This window comes from Lethenteron reissneri, chromosome 33 (assembly GCF_015708825.2).
Source record: "Lethenteron reissneri isolate LAM-NWPU_2019-01 chromosome 33, ASM1570882v1, whole genome shotgun sequence".
In the NCBI taxonomy this organism is placed as follows: domain Eukaryota; kingdom Metazoa; phylum Chordata; class Hyperoartia; order Petromyzontiformes; family Petromyzontidae; genus Lethenteron; species Lethenteron reissneri.
The window spans coordinates 12,540,383-12,557,402 of record NC_083811.1 but is presented as its reverse complement, the minus strand read 5'-3'; the positions used below and the strand labels follow the sequence as shown (position 1 = coordinate 12,557,402).

The following is a 17,020-nucleotide window of genomic DNA, read 5'->3' as shown; positions in this document are numbered from 1 at the left end:
TTCTTGTTGTTGTGGTTGCCGACCCGTGACCCAACGGTTTTTGCAGAGGTTCACGGTTTGAATCCAACGGACGCCCCGGTTAACACTGCGAGTCCATATTGACCGTGCACAATTCTCGCCATTTGCCTCACAGCGATGGACGTTGAAGATCCCGTGAAGTCATTCGCAAGAGTCGCCTGTCATGTGCCAGCGTCATGGTCTAAATTTTCCGAATTTGATACAAAAAAAAGAACACTGCCCGCAAATTGTACGATTGGAAAAATACACATTACGCCCAGAAACATCGCCACCTCATGGCAGAGCTTGGCAGGACCCTCCTAAAACAGTCGCGAGACTCAATGATACTTTCCTGGGACCAAGTGTAATAACAATCATAAAACAAGCGCAAGCTAAAAGTGGCCCTCACATTTTTCTTCCAATATGTGTGTCTTTTTTTTCTCCAGCAGAGTTGGCTATCACTCGCGTTTAGTAGAGCATCTGATTGTGTAATTGATTCACGTCATCCCGTGTTTGCTTTCATATGTTATCTTACACTCACACAGGCTGTGGTCAATTTCCTCATCGTGGTGCGTCGAACATCTTGACAATGTGGATCACTGTCATTACAGAGGCTGAATATACAGGTCACTGTCAGTTTCACCAGGTGAGAGCCCTCTAAGATAACATTTAGTATTTTGAAAATAAGACCTGGTGAAAAAGAAAAAAACCTGAAATAAAGGTGTAGGCGCAGCCCTGCAATAGCTTGCTCACCACCACTGCGTGCAGAAGGGCCTCTACGAGAGGGAGCTCAAGAAAGACCCTCCCAAGGGTATTTAGCCAACTGTTCCATGCTGTCCGGATAGGTGGGAGTGCCCACACTTTATCTCAAACGTACGCGAGCTGCCCAGCGACTATGGTGTACCCAGAGGCACAGCGAGAATTTATGAAACTTTCTCACTGTGGTGCTGGGAGATCGAACCGACGATCTCTGAAGTCCACTGTGCAGACCATCCCTTCACGGCAGCGTCCCTTGTGGAGGCACTTACTCAACGACGCAACTTAGGCACTAGAAATGTTTAGATTTGGGACTTGGGCCATCACACCTGCGTAAATTGCCTCCACTTAGGAAGGGTGATGTCACAGACTCTTGAACGTCTCGATTTATCGCACGTGACACTCTCTGGTACGGTAATAACCCGTGGTTTGTGTGCGTGTCGCTCAAGAATGTCTGTCTCTCCTGCCAGAATGGTCGTAGAGAACCCAGCTCATCGTTCCTACCTGTGCCAATGACGCAAGTAGCACGTTCCAGGGAAGAAATCATTGGTAGTCTGTCGAATGGACACACTCGCCCTGCCACGAGAACGTGTCATTTTCACCAACGACCGTGAGCAGCCGACGGAGATAAGGGCCACGAATACTCATTTGAGCACAAGGGAAACTTTGAATATTTGACTTGAGATTGCCCTACAGAAGCGTACATAGACCGTTAGCGAGGGCATGCGAAGGCACGCACGATGGGGTGGTGAGGCCAGGATAACGCCCGACCGCGTTTGTCTCCTCCAGCGCCGACGTTGGCACCCTGTCGACTAAAGAGGAAGTCCCGGGACCGGTTCGGATGTTCGCCACTGATGTTGGCCATCGGCGGAGATCGGCGGGAACTCGGGTCAGTTTCAGTTTTCAGTTTATTTGGTATCTCCCGGGTTCGGAGCACAGCGTGCTAACGACTAACACCACCCCCCCCCCCCCCCCCTTTGAGTGCTCGGTGTCGTGACTTGAGTGTAACGCGCCGACACACGCACGGCATGGCAAAGGTGCGCACAGAGGGGCACTTACAGCCATCTAATGAAATCTGGGTCTCGTTCGTTGGCACTGTTGGTGCTCCCGGTTCGCTTTAACATTTGCTCTTGGGATGCGTGCGCGCGCGCAAACGCACCTCTGGGTAAAGTCACTCACTTTGCAGACCCCATTCACCAAACTAAGCTGCTGAGAAAACAGAACAAAAGGGGAGAAATGTACAGAGAGAGAGAGGCCAGTGGCGTGTGCGATGTGGTGCCTGTCTGCGTGCGTGTGTGGGTGGGGTTTTGCTGGGGGGTGTTAGCACACTGCGGTGGCAGGGGAGGGACCCTTTTGGAAGTATTTCGAAGAAAGAAAAAAAGAGGACAGAGAGGGTGGGGGGGGGATAGAAACAAATCTTTTTACGACTTTCAAAAAAATAAACCCACAGCGCCCTCTGCTCATTTGTAGGAGTGCTGGAGAGGGCGCCCCATGCAGTTTGCCGTGAGTGACAAACAACACGGACGCGTTTTTTGCCCCCATTGAGAGGAGCGAGCGAGAAACGCTCACTTTTTTGTTTTGGTGCCGTAGTGGAGTGCACTTGTTGATGAATGAACGCGCGTGTGTGTGGGGGGGGTGGGTGTGTTAAGAGTAGTCACGTTTATTAACCGAACGGCTCAGCGTGACCGGGGTGCGTGGAGGTTTCACATTTCCGTGACTTGAACTACGTCCCAAGTCAGCCTCGAGCAGCGGCAAATTGCAGAAGCGGCGGTAACGGCGGCTGCGTCGGCACCTGGGACTCTCACGTGGAGGCCGGTAAGGGATTCCTGCCACCCATCGCTCACAGGCGGCGTTATTCTCATTAAGCCCCGCGGCGGCACGAGAGACTCCGGTCCGTACGAGGCGAGGTGGTCGCTTTGATGAAGTGAAAAATCATTGAACAGTGCCCGTGGACATTTTTCAAGAAGAAGTGGAGATGAAACCCTCGGCATTTTAAAAGAGTTTATCGCTGTTCAGCGAGGTTTTTTTTATTGTTGGTATGAGTGACGTTACGAGAAAACGGAATTGTTGTGCCTTGTTCGTGTTTAATATGCGTTTTCATCAGTGAATTAATTTACGCGGCAATGTTACGTGGCAGGGAGACAAATATGAAGGAGACGTATCGTCCGCTTGTCGATATTGTTGTTGTAGGTTTTGACGAGGTCGGCCTCGTGTCCCCAGAGGCGTCCTGAGCAGAGTTTGCGTGACTGGGTCCCTTTCTGGGTTAAGACGCGGGGTGATGCAGTGGACAGTTCTAGGAAGTTCTCACATTCGCTTCGCTGAGCGATGCCAGGGGGAAAAAATGACGAGTTTGCGGTACTTTCAAAAAGTTGTGTTGGTCTCACCAAAGTTTGGTGTTGTGATTAATAACACGTGCCATGTATGCACTCAAAACTAAATGTGCCGTTTTTTGCCGAACACGCGAACGCTATTTGTACCATTCAGTGATTGTGGTCAAGTCAGCTATCACTGTATGTTGTTGACTGTAGCCTTTAACTTATTGTTCGGGGAAGTGCTGTCATTGGGCACCTATGAAGGCCAGCACAGCACACGAGGGGGCGGTGTGTCCGGCCGCCGTTCTCTCCCCAGTTCTTATGCTTACACACCGCATAACGTATTGATTTAAGTCTGAGTCGACCCAGGGGAGGCCCGGGTCTCTTTCAAATGTTCGCCACTCATTGGCCGTGAGCAGGAATCGAACTCGGGATTGCCGGGATCCGTAGCGTGTGTGCTACACCTATCGATACTCGAGACCAACCTGCGGCTCCGTGAGCCAGTCGCGCTCTCAATACAAACCCTCTTTAAACACGTCACAGATTAGTTTTACTACGCAAGGGCAAGTTTCGTTCAGCTGTATCACGCGTGCCGAGGCTTCCATCGCACCTTTTCTTTTTTTTCTTGATCAAACCTTCCATGAGAAAACTTTTCCGGTGATGTGGCGCGCACGGACTTGCCGCAAGTGCCACTAAACACTTAATAACTGGCACGTATCACGTGACGGTTGAAGACAAGCTTTTGATTATTTCATAACAAACAAACAAAAAGTTAATAAATACCGGAAGATAATATTGGCATAGTAACAGAAGATAGCTTTTCTATTCTTACATCTAAACCGAGTCAAAGGCAAGGCTACTGTTGATTCAACTCGTTTTGCTTCATCAATGCACACGTATTGTTGAGTAAATGATCGGCATACCGAATGCTATGCACAATTAAACTGCGTACAAGAATGCGCCTTGAAACTCTTAACATTGTACGCGGTTATGTGCAATGAATAGAAGAGTCGTCATTCGTGCGGTGTGGCCTGCCTGCTCGTGACAGTCGACTGTAACAGGAAAGCGTGGCTATATGACCATCATTGCCACCCGGCATGACAACTTATTTCTTTTGACTGTTTGGCCCAGAAGTGAAGTCTACGCCCAGCGTACTTCTGAAAAAAGAAACTCAACGCATTCGTCAATAACACTGTGGACTTAAAAGATAAAAAGCAACCATAAATTGGTGACAGTTTGGGCCATGCCCCCCCCCCTTCTTTAAATCTCTTGAGAAAAGAGAGTTGTATACAAATATCCATTAAGGAAATTGGCCAAGCGATGTCCAACTTAAAAATGGTCTTGAGATTTGTTGGGCCAATGAGCATGTAATGGAAATTACACTTTTCTATGGTAAGTCCAGTCTCTCCACAGAACAACCAGTGTCGACTTGTCACTAAGTGACCTTAATTTTATCAACCCTTGAAGGAGTGTGTGTTGAGTCAACCAGCGACTGGGATTTGAACTCGTTCATTGCCTCTTGTGAATGGAATGCTCTGACCACGTTGCCAACGAGGTGGATATAATTTGGTATAATTTACAACCCTTTGTCAAGCCACAGTGGGATGAAGGCCTTCCCATGGCGTGTTGTTTGGGGTTGTTTGACCATACTTCACCGCACTGGTCAGTGCGGGTTGGTGAGGGGTGGGAACGGTGCAGGATCAGTTCAGATACCACTCGCCGCTGTTGTTGGCCGCTGCCAAGAATCAGAACTGCTGGGGTCCTAGCACGGTGCGATAACGACTGTGCAAACAGCTGCACCCATATTTAGCAGTTATAATTCCGTAACCATGGATAAATACGTAATTGTGTTTGCGTCTTTGTCACGGATCCTGCTATGTTCGCAGCCACCGAGGAGTTGGATGGAGCAGAGCAAGGTCAAAATCACCGTCGTGGTGGGTCACGAGGAGAAGCTGGTCTCCGGCCTCACCAAGCGCACCACCTGTGAGGATGTGACCAGGGCCCTGCTCCAGGAGAGCGCGCGCTCTCCCCAGCGCTCCGCCAAGCCATCGGCGGGCCCCCACGGCGCCTACTGCATCGTGGAGCGATGGCGCGGAATGGACCGAGTCCTCCCGCCCAAGACCAAGCTGCTGCGCCTCTGGGCGGCTTGGGCCAGCGAGCAGGAGAACGTCCACTTCTCGCTGCACAGAGCCGGCCGCCACCAGGGTGTGGGGTCGTCCGCGCCCCGGACCGCCGAGGCCAAGGTGGTGAAGAGCAAGGAGGGACAGCAGCAGCAGCAGCAGCGGCAGCAGTGGTCGGGGCACGCGGAGGACGGCGAGGCCGACGGCGCCCTGCAGGAGAAGCAGAGGCGCATGGTGCGCAAGGCATTCCGCAAGCTCGCCAGGATGAACCGCAAGCGCACGCAGGCGGCCGCCATCGACCGGGAACCGTCGCCCGTGCAGAGGCTGGAGACGCTGGTGAGGGTGGTGCTGTCGCAGGACCAGACGATCCGCGAGCAGGAGGAGCGCATCCGAGCCATGGACGAGGAGATCGAGAGGCACGAGGCGAAGATCCACATGGACCGGTGCGAGCGCGAGGGAGCCAACTACGTGCAGGACGCGTACCTGCGGGGCGTCGAGACGGAGCAGGCGGGGAGGCTGGCACAGGGCGGCTCAGAGGGCGTCGGCGAGGCGTCCTCCTGCGAGCGTGCCGTGAAATTCGAGGCGATCGCGCATCTGCAAGATCAGCTGCTCTATTATGAGGAGCTCGCCGCGAGGCTGCACTTGGAAATCCTGGAGGAGCAGGGTGGCGGGGCCCAGATTAAGGATTGTGACAATGTGGCGGGCGCCGAACCTGCTTGGCCCCACGAGACCTCCGCTCTCACGAGCGACGAGCAAAGGACCACCACCCACAGCGCCGCAGACCGTTGCCGGGCCAAAGCCGACCTGCTCGCGGGAGCGGAACTAACGGATTCTCTGTTGGAGGAAAGCGTGAAGAAATGTGGGGTTATTCAAGCGGAGATGAGCTCCGTGGAACGCGATTTGTACAGATGTCAGGCCACGTTACAGTGCCGGGCGAGAGAATGCGATTACCTCTCGAGCCTGCTGTCCACAATGCACGTACAAGAGAAAGAGGAGCTCTCAATTATCGACGCCAGCGAGGAGCATAGCGCAGCTCAGGCGCACGTTGCCACGCAGAGCTTTGCCGGGGAGCTTTTCACCGCCTCGCCATGCCTATCGATAGAGACGAAGGGCGAGGTGAATGATAATGACTCGGACACGGGGCTGAGCTCCATGCACAGTCAGGACTCTGACACTGTCCTCTACATGGAGTCTCTTGTGTAGGGATTCCTGCGTTATGTATTTAATAATAATAATGATGTCCATGTGAAAGAAAACAAAAACTTTCGTTTTTTTAATCGTTTTTGTACAACCTTTTCGAAAATGATGGCACTTTATTGTCGCGTCAAACAAGGCACACTTTGGGGGTCTGTTGTACGGTATTTAAAGAAGACGCAACACGGCTTTTCGCTACGTATAAACGAGACGCTAAACGTTACATTGCAACAGGCTCTAGCAGCACAAGTATTGTGACGAGTGAGTGACAATTATAGTACTTAAATGCTGGATTGAATGGATCACCGATTATCACTTGAGAATAAGGACAGCATGGTTTGTATGCTGTCTCTAGCATGCATTTGCCAATCGACAATACGTACCTAATAAAAAAAACAAACCCTGTAGATTCAAATATATAATATAGTATTGCTATAACAAGACAAAATAGTAAGCTGAACAGAAAGTGACTGCTGAATCTGTTTCACGTTATTATTGCTAATGCTTAAGACAGAGGCCATGTATTGTTACTTCTGGCTGAATAAACTAGAACTCTGAGCACATTTCACATCGGTAGCTATCGCGAAAATGCCAACCTGATTCAGTCGGTGCTGCCAATGTAAATTGGGACTTTTCCTGCATGCAGTTGGGCACAATATCTAGAGCATGCTAAACTTGGGTTTCATAACAAACAGGAACGTGATTGTGTAACGTTTTAATTTCCTCCCAGCTATATTTAACAAAGAATAACTGACAATGATAATAAAAGAATTATTCAATGCAACAAACATGTAGATTGTATTGTGGATTTTATTCACAAACTCACAGTCATTCCTTGTACACCATATTGGTGCCGCGGGGGCCAGATGTTAACTACCTCGCCTGGTATACAAGAGGTCGTGGGTTCCATCCCAACCCTGACGCCTGTATAGTTGGATTTTGCTTGTTCTCTGGTTGTGTGGATTTCCATCTGGGTCCTCCGGTTTTTCCCTCCACATTTCGACACGTGCGTTTGGAGTATTTGGCTGCTATAAATGTCCACATGATAAGCCACTTCGTTGAGCTATCATTTGTGGCTAGGTTGCTTCTGGAAAAGAGCTATACAGCTCAGTGGGCCTTACCTGGTAAAATATAAAGTTTAGTTTTATAGTTATAGTTTTATATTCAACTGGGCAATGTTTAACGAGCTCTAAAACTAAAATGGCCTGGTGCCATCTCTCTATATATTGTAACACAGTAAGTGCAAGAAAACAATACTTTGCTCTGCAGACTACGAAGCACGCGATTTCTCCATGGTCTCTAATTTATTTCCAAATGCAAAACCTTTTTACACCCCAATCCTACCCTTCGTGTAACAAAAGGAGAGCATTTAAACACAGTGAAGCTTTTCTGGGGGTAAATATTTCAAACGTTTAAATGTTTTTTTTAATGAGCACTGCACAGGGATAGTCAAACGTTATTTTGTTCCAGCTCGAATTAGCAATGCAAGTAGTGAAAGTGCATTTCCAGTTGTACACAAGTGCAGGTGATTTGGCCGACAGACTCTGTTTTATTCAAATTATGGCACTGAGCCACTGTGTTTCAAATGCTCATTCGCGTTGACAAGCCAAAGCATAAAGTGATTTGGGGGGGAGGGGGTTAGCCGGGCGTCGTTCTCCAACTCCTGCCTGTGCAGTGCCACACTTGCGATCCAAACACCAGCTGGCAATCGAAACGCAGAATAAGTCACCGCTTGCAAACTCCTCACCTCTACAATATCAGCCGATAAGAAATCCAACGCGCGGATCAGAGCCACAGTTGCACAGCGCAACAACAAAAACCAACCTCAATATCACGTGGAAAGATAAATATTTCAACAAGAAACACGACAATTTCACTTTATTGGTGCATTTGTCAAGTTCACCTTTATGGCTCCAAGTCATGAACACAATGACAATATACTGTGTTTGAAAGAAAGCACTGTAGGCGGCTGCCCTGCATCCACCACACCACCCACAAAACCAATGATGTTGTCCACGATAAAAAGACACAAACAGGATCATATGAAAGCAAATTCATCGCAAAGTCATTTTAGTGGCTCGGTTACGTCAACAGTGGCAGTCAATGAATACAACGCGGTTCGAGAGGTCGTTTTAAACAATTAAGCAGATTACTTCACAGCATTTCAGGATCGTGAGATATGACGGTGGCTTGGGGAGGCATTCATCCAGCAGTGGATTGACCATGTCCGATGATGAGGGTTGTGGCAACAGGTAATCGATCTGGTTTAGCCGACACAAATCTTGCAAGGAACAGTTTGTGGTTAATGAAAGGCAGATGGATAATATGTTGGGTAGAGAACATCACCACGTGGATTATGTGAAACCACAACTATTTATAGTCGCTAAAAAACTGGAGGAAGATGGTTGGAGAGATAACAAATAATGTCCCTAAGACCTGCTGCTTACATCATTTATACTTTTATATGTGTTATTCAAAAGATAATACAGTACATGTAATTGACTCAATATTCAAAGATATTACATTCATCAGCATGCTACTTTGAATGAAGACAAAATATAAAAAATTAATGAATACATGGGAAATGATCACAACTTATATTTCAACAATGCGGAGCATTTGCTGTATTATTGGACACTTCACGTTCACATGGCTGCTTAATAAACAACGATAAAGTAAATTATTGAACATAGATTGACAACATCGACGGACTTGGCAGAAAGCCATGCGGTGTTAACCAGAGGGAAGTAATTAAAACACTGCTGTGAATAGTTAACATGGCTCAGACATTAACCAGGGTGGGTGTGACAGGTGGGACATTCCGATCTATGGATCAAATTCACTTATTAAGGCACAATTTACTTTGAGTAAATGAAAGACACATTGTTGAGTGTTCACGAACACTAAAAGCAATGGTTGACGGGTCACATATAAATGTTGCAGATGTTTAGAGCAAATTAATGCATTTGGATGGCAGTAGAGAAAGTATTTTTATGATCTTTAAGTGTGAAGGGTGAGTGTTATCTCCTCTTTCATGTGTTTGGGTTTGCTTAAGGAAATCCAGTTTCTTGCGCACATGGGAATCGGTCAAACATTTAAAGACTTTTCTGAAATTCATTTCTAAAAAATATTCATGCCTTCCTGGAAAAGCATGTTATTATTAATATGATTATGACGTTGAAAGTCATGAAATGTGACGTATTTTAAATAACTTTTTGTTCTAAATTAAGTAAAATAAATCCCTGTATGGTATATTTAGTGGTGATATTCATGTAATAATTATGTTATGTAAATTTACTCCACCAAAAATGTGATGTAAATTATTATGCTTTTCCTTGTAATTATCTTTGCCCTCTATTTCAATATGCTGAAGTGCAACTATTCCGCAATTATTGTGAATTCTCCCTATGAGATAGAAAATGTTGCGTCTTTTCATCTCACCTCAATGAGACCAACTGATGTGCCAATATACAACGATCTCAATTATTTTCTCAGCAAGCTCGCAGGGTTGTATTTAGCCATGGTCAAACCAAGAAAATGACCTGGTGTTTATTTTACCCAGTGATTCTTGACATCCCTTTCTCCTTTAGGGTGCCATGGTGGCGAGATGTTGTTGACTGTATCGCCTGGTATACAGGAGGTCCTGAGGTCAATCCTCACCCTGACGCCTGCTGTATATTTGGAGTGTGCATGTTCTCCCCGTGGTTGCTTGGATTTTTCTCCGGGTCCTTCTGCTTTTCCCTCCACATTTAGAAACATGCATTGAGAGTATTTGTCTGCTATAAATGTCCGCATGCTAAGCCACTTCGTTGCACTATCATTTGTGGCCAGGTCGCTTCTAAAAAAACTGCTTTATAGCTCAGTGGGCTTTACCTGGCAACATAAAAATAGTTGAGTTTTAGTGCCTTTAACAACCTTGCCGAAGCCATGTTTCTTGAACCCACAGTTGCAGGTGGCTGAGGACTGTAGTTTCAGTTTGCACGACCAGCTGAGGGAATGACACGTGGCCATGCTTCACTTGCCCAGTGTGGGTCGGTGAATAGACCACGCCCGGGCGTGGGGAGAGCACCGCTCACACCCAGGCGACCCCCTGACCTCTCGGTGGTTTAGCCGAGCTCACATTCACACGGGCGCAATGGAAAGGCTCCCTCTGCCACTTGGCACAAAGAGTATACATGCTGTGGTAAAAGCGAAGTTAATATCAAATATCATTACACACGGCCTCTGTGTGCTATACTAAAATGTCAAGATCTCAGAACAACTGCAATGGGGTCTTTTCTTTCTGTCGTGAGTAAAACAGATACATGAGTCGGACAAGGTGACACGATTTTGCCACAGTTATTCACAGTGACATTAGAAGATGTTTTTTTTTGTAATGACATGACCACTCAAACGTCGCACGTAAAGATCGTGACATTAAAATAAGGAGAAACAAAGCCAAAAACATAAGAGGAGAAAATATTCAACATCTAATATTTGCTGACGACACAGTCCTGACACCAACCAATGGAAATGAATAACAGGAAATTATTTAATAATGAGGTGGATTAGAGTTGAATATGAAAGAAAAAGAAAGTTAAGTGCAACAATTTCACTATCAGAGGGATACAACTGATAAACAGAGCAGTGTATCTATAATTGTGAAGTGGGATCAAAATGAAGGAATAAAGCGGTGTATAAGAGAAGATTGGAGTGCTTTTGGGAAACTGAACTTCATGACGAAAAATAGTGCACGGCTTTCCCTCGCTTTAGTCGGTAAATGTGTTCCAAAAAAGAGTCTGCACACAAAGCGAAATCACGTGGCATGGACCACACAGTCACCCTGACCCACAATGCATCGTACGAGGAGAAAAGCTGCATGCCGAGTAGCATGCACAGTACACGCGACACAATGTTGTCCCACGTCCGATCACGTAGCAACATGTAGAGTGAATTCAAATCGTAGAGAGCGAATTTTTGGTAGCCAAAGGCTAGTTGCGTATGCGGTGCGAAGTCATACAAACCGGACCCGCATAAAGCGAGGGAAGCCTCTACCATTTTTCCAAAGAAATAATGATTTAATAAATACATGTCACCTGCTATGACATGGCTCATCAACATGGACATTAATTTACAAATTCAACGAAAGCTAAAGTGTGCAGAGATTCATTGAGAGGTTCACGCTTGGAATGACACTGAGACGAACAGAAAAAACAACACGTGGATCAGAGTAAAATATTTAGTTAAATCACACGCAGAATCAGAATGTTTATTTATCCTGGAGAAATCGGATGAACTATGAAGCTCTTTTTCACAGATCAGAAGGTTGCAGCAATACGCGATAGGAGAGTAAACTATAGTAAAGGTAAATCATAAATGCGTGTGGGCTTGAGAATAATATATATCTAGGAGGCACGATGGCTGGTGTTTGAGGCTGACGGTGGAGTGGCAGTCAAAGGAGGCAACACGACCTAGAGGACGTGCACCAAGGAGATGGAGTGACGAAATAAGCTCTTGTAGCAGGGCCTCGATAGATTGTCCTTTAGCGAGAATGTGATAGATGGCAACGGTGTGGAGCCATAGTCCAGCAGTGGATCGACCACGACTTCTGCTGTTGACAATGATGATATGCTGGATATATGATATGATGCCCTAACTACAATTGTGGCATTTAGAAATTATTTAGTTAATTAAATTTGCTACCGTTAATATGCGTCAAAACAATACGAACCATCATGCACATATATATCATTTTAATAGGCGTTCGTGACCCCACCCAATAACACTGAGAAGTTCTTTGACAGCATTGAGAATAGCTTGAGGAAATTTACGTAAAATATATATATGAGGGTTCACAATGAATTGCATTCCTATGTAATGACGAATATGAACAGGCATCATTGTCATATTTGTCAACCTGTGAATACACAGGAAAGTTGACCTCCACATACAGTATATGTAAACGGGCCACGTGCCTTAAACATGCCGGTTAATTCAGTCCCTTTACAGAGCATCCACTTCATATAGAAATGCATTAATTTAAGGTGGGATTTGCATTACTCTGTAAATGAGTGAAAATAATGGAACAGTCAGATTGAAATGAAAAGCAGAACTCAACAAAAGTATTCATGAAGTACATGATATGTACTTGTCCAAAGTCAACCTTCCATTGCCTGAAGAATTATTACACTATGTAACACAATTTTTGTTCCTGGGTAGTAAGTGTTATTTCGTAATTGCTCATGCCTAAAAAGTATAGAAAATGGCTATTATTCCCCACAAACTTTGCTTTTGTGACGAGGACAGTGATATTTTGAAATGTACCTATTTTCAATGAGAAAACAGGCGAATTAGTGTCTTTTCGTTCACATAAAGTCAGAAAAACAACATATGAATCAAAATTAACATGTATTGATACTAACGTAATACAACAATTATTAAACAAAGAAAGCAAAGTTTGTTGGGGAATAATATCCATTTTCTGTACTTTTGAGGCATAAGCAATTAGGAAATAACACTTACTTACCCAGGAACAAAAAAAATGTGTTGCACAGTGTTATGAGTAAGGTTGGTGGTTACAGCCAATAGCGAACATGCCACATTCCCACAGCACGTTACGTATTTTATCGACCCCAAAGGGATTATAGGCTGAGCTGATTCGTGGCCGTGATTTGCATTGGCAACCTTCCGGCATCACGTAAGCCGAGTGCTCCTACGATATAGCAGCACGTGACCGGATTAGAGAAAGAACGTGTAAGCGAATGATGTTACGTGAAAGCGTCCATTCATTCATTCATTTGAACAGTTTTAAGTTTAAACATTGAAATAGCAGACATGCTCCTGTTAGATGTGAATCAGGCTCCTTGATTTTCAAAGTTCTTCTTTCACAGTGATATGCCTTTCACATCCAGCTGTAAAACAACAAGAATAAGACGCACATGTAAGACATTAAAATCATGCACATGATAATGTATTGCAATAAAACGTTTACGAAAATAATAAGTTTCAACATTTAAACTGTTATGACCTTCCGACATTTCACAGGGTATGCTTACTCAAGCAGCGTTGATTTTTCTATGTGTTTATTAAATATGTGATTCAGCTACTTTACATTAATTCCTGACAAAATCCTTATTAGATTCATCAATGTTGACTCCAAGACGTTATGACACACGTGCATCCAAGGCAGGTAAAATCTAAAGTCTCACCGTGAACAAACGAGCAGTTGGGTAGTTCGTTAGTGGCCTTGAGCAAAAGGTGAAAATTCAACATTCACATACATAAAACAACCCTGGTTGGCTGCAAAAAAGTGGCACTTATGTTATTGAACATAGATGGATGAATGGCTTAGTCGAATCATGACTGATATTTGAACGGCAATCTTCAAAACGCATTTCTAGACTGTTGTTAATGGCTATAAAATGGCCAATAACTACCCATTGGCAGTGACGTTTCTATCACATATAAGCACATTATGGTCTTATTAATTAGCAATGTTATTGTTTTGGTCGTGGTGTGTCAAGCAATGGCTGAAAATATATTTTTTACCATCAGTATCAACGGCAAACACGTTTCCTTACAGCGGAGAAACACGTACATTTCGATAAGATCACGTTTGGGGAAATTATCTTTTAGCCCCAAAATTTGGTCATCAAGCTCTCGTTTATATGGACTCCTTAAGGTATCTCACTATCCCTCCGGGGTTGCGTGTCTCACACAGGATCGAAGGGTGATCCACCGACCCTGGCTTAGAGACGTACGCCGTTACACCTAGCAACAAAACACGCAAGAAAACAATTCGGAGAATACAAAGACTGCACAATCTGAACGTGAACCGATGGAAAAGAACAAACCGTCCAATAATGAAGCCACTCAGCTGAACATTTGCCGGAAGGTGAGGCGGTGACTTGTAGTTATGAGGAAATGAGTCAAAGCGGTGAAAAAACAATCTCTCCCCACCATGGGGCCCTTCCTCCACAACTGCCCCCATTCATCAGCACTTCCCATAGCCCGGGCTTCACCTTGGATCGCTGCACACAGCTTAGCACAGAGGCAGCAACATGGGCTGGCAAACAGCCACTCAACCTTCCCATCTCTGTGCCGCGTGTACAGCCGGTGGAATGTCTTTGAAGTGACCGTCAACGTGGCGGCTCTTTCTCATGACTAACAGAACAATAATAATGCTAATAATAAAAGGAACGTTGGGGACCCTATAATCGAGAGCTTTTATAACAAGTTCCTCGTTGTATACACATATATATTTTTTTGTACTTTCTCAAAAAATAAGCATTGTTTGTGGCTAAATTGTAACATAAAAACTGGATTTTATATGAGAGCTAAATTATTTTTTATTGTGTTTTTATATTTCTTCGTGTATTATTGTCCAGGGTTAATTGATATCATCCCCCGGCACGGCACTTGACACAATGGGGCAAGTTTCTTAAATGTTCCTCTGCCTCTGTGCACTCTGCAATATAAATTGGTCACACCACAGCTTGTTGATCGACAGGTCGCGTGCATCGGGGTAAATTGTGGGTCCTCGCGCCTCTTAAAAAGCGTTTAGTCATACTTTAATGTTCAATAGCGTCATTCATGCCGACAGCATCCCACAACGCTGTACATTGATTATAAATGAGGACCAAATCCCATATACGTGGTTCGCTACAAACAGCGTGAAAGAAGACCACCACGCACACACATACGCAACGAGGAAATGAAAACCCCACTGCCGAGTAAAGTCTAAAATGTAGAAACTAAATAGGAAAGGGCACCAAAAAAAGCACAAACAACAACAAAAATTGTTCACAACAAAGAAATTAGTCCATGAGGTATCAGCATCCTAGACCACACACCCAGCTTCCCAACTAAGCCAGGAAACCTTCTCAGCAGGTGGAGTGCCAAAAAGTTACGCCCAAATTTCTATCAATCGGTCCAATGTCCAAAAAAAGTGATTACCTAAAATTCAGTCTCTGCCTGGATGAATGAAAAAGATATTTAGTACAGATTGGAACAATATGATAGAGTTTATTTGTCAGACGTAGGAGTCGGAGGGTATTCCAGACTGCATACGTTCCTACTCCGAATCCGACTAATCAACTCGATTAGAAATTCAGCAATGGAAGAGTAGGCCAAAACACCTTCTGGAGGCGCCCACCCAAGTGGAGGCCCTTCCACTGGCAGTGGCGCGAGCAAGGAATTGCAGGGCTGCACCTTTACTCGACAGTGAGTTTATAAAAAGTCAAATGGACAATGGGGAAACACTTATCTCTGTTGGTGGCTTTGTGCCAGAAGATATCACTCCACGTTCCCATGGCTGGGAGCTACTGTCTGGGTTTGAAAATCACTGATAACTTACCACAAAGTGGTATTAATTTATACAACCATACGAGATTATGGGCTGAGTCTTACCCGACGCGAACTCAGAGACGTCCAGTTATCAGTATAATCGCAGATACGTCAAAAATGTGCATTGTAACATGCTTACAAGAGATGGTTAGGTTATACAAAGCACTATTATGGTGTATGAATGAACTGGTCTCGGGCAATGAAGGCTGATAAAATCAAAATAACTTCACCCATTTCCATGGGTTTATATGTACACCAAACGTGCCATGGCATTGTAAGGTTTATCTTTCAACTCTCCCACAAAATCCCGAGCAAGTAGATTTGCGGCATATTTTATTTATTTCAACAGGAAGGGCCCAATAAGCTGTCAGGCTCTATTTAATCGGCGCCCTAGGATGGTACACATCTCAGTTACAATCATGGTTAAGTATGTGGTTATGCAAACAACAAAATTAGGTACGTACGTTACATGTTAAAGGAATAGGGAACTAGTAAAAAAAACGAACAAAAATATACAACACACGTGCAATATATTACTTCTTAAGCCGTGAATATAACTAAACGTCGAAATTGACAAAATCCGGGGTAAATGTTTACAGCGGGGAGTCCTTGGTAATCGCTGCTGTCTTAAGGCAGAGTGCAAGAGAAAAAAAGTCTCTCCCATTAGATGGCCACTTGCTTTCTAAACTCACTGTCAGGAATGCACTTAGAGCCCTTTTCAAACACAACTATCTCTGTTGTATACACCTCTCCTAGATAGATGCCCTTTATTCTGCGTGAAAGAGTGACTGAGAAAACGTTTTTTTGCCCCCCTTTTTCTCGCGAGTGTGATCGGTGGTCAGAACAGGGATACGGAATGAGGTGCACTAAAAACGCTGAACTCAAACGGCCTTATTGCTACGGGGTTTTTATAGCAGGCAACATATCCCAGGTGAGTTTAACGCGTAGGCTATCGCGACCAATATTATTATTATTCATAATAAAGCTTTTTTGGGTTAGATCGAGTGAGCATAAATGCGTCGTGCCACTACTCTGGCAAATCGTCCGATGATGCTGGATGTAATTACCAGCGAAACGTCGTTAACTCAAATTGTAAATGTTGTGGATTTACTCTCCAACACACCTGTGGAGAGAAGTAGTAAATAATTGGCACGTTTTGTTTACGTTACAAACCTCACTGTCTGGGTCCGGTGTTGGAGGCTTACGACGTACGTGATCTAACCCAAAATACGTCATTATGAATATCCCAGGTGTACTACTGGACGGTTCTTGTGTCAATCCACTGCTGGATGAGGGCCTCCACTTATACCGTGCGGG

At 45.0% G+C, this 17,020-nt stretch overlaps 2 protein-coding genes across 4 annotated transcripts in view; one reads left to right on the top strand and one right to left on the bottom strand.

Annotated features, from left to right (window-relative positions):
- Nucleotides 1-578: 578 nt before the first annotated feature.
- On the top strand, nt 579-8,153 carry LOC133350353 (ras association domain-containing protein 10-like). Of its 2 annotated transcripts, XM_061564642.1 has the most exons (4): nt 579-643; nt 1,203-1,363; nt 1,543-1,642; nt 4,952-8,153. In XM_061564642.1, exons 1-4 carry the CDS (start codon nt 587-589, stop codon nt 6,386-6,388), a joined length of 1,755 nt encoding a protein of 584 aa, XP_061420626.1. In that variant the 5' UTR covers nt 579-586; the 3' UTR covers nt 6,389-8,153. The 2 variants fall into 2 exon arrangements, with proteins under 2 accessions (XP_061420626.1, XP_061420627.1); XM_061564643.1 differs by lacking the exons at nt 579-643; nt 1,203-1,363; nt 1,543-1,642 and adding an exon at nt 2,181-2,568.
- An 87-nt stretch (nt 8,154-8,240) lies between these two features.
- Nucleotides 8,241-17,020, bottom strand: part of LOC133350352 (uncharacterized) — a 207,207-nt gene continuing 198,427 nt past the window's right edge. For both annotated transcript variants that reach the window (XM_061564640.1, XM_061564641.1), the window contains one exon: nt 8,241-13,269. The gene's annotated coding sequence lies outside the window, so the exon portion shown is untranslated. The remainder of the gene's footprint in view (nt 13,270-17,020) is intronic.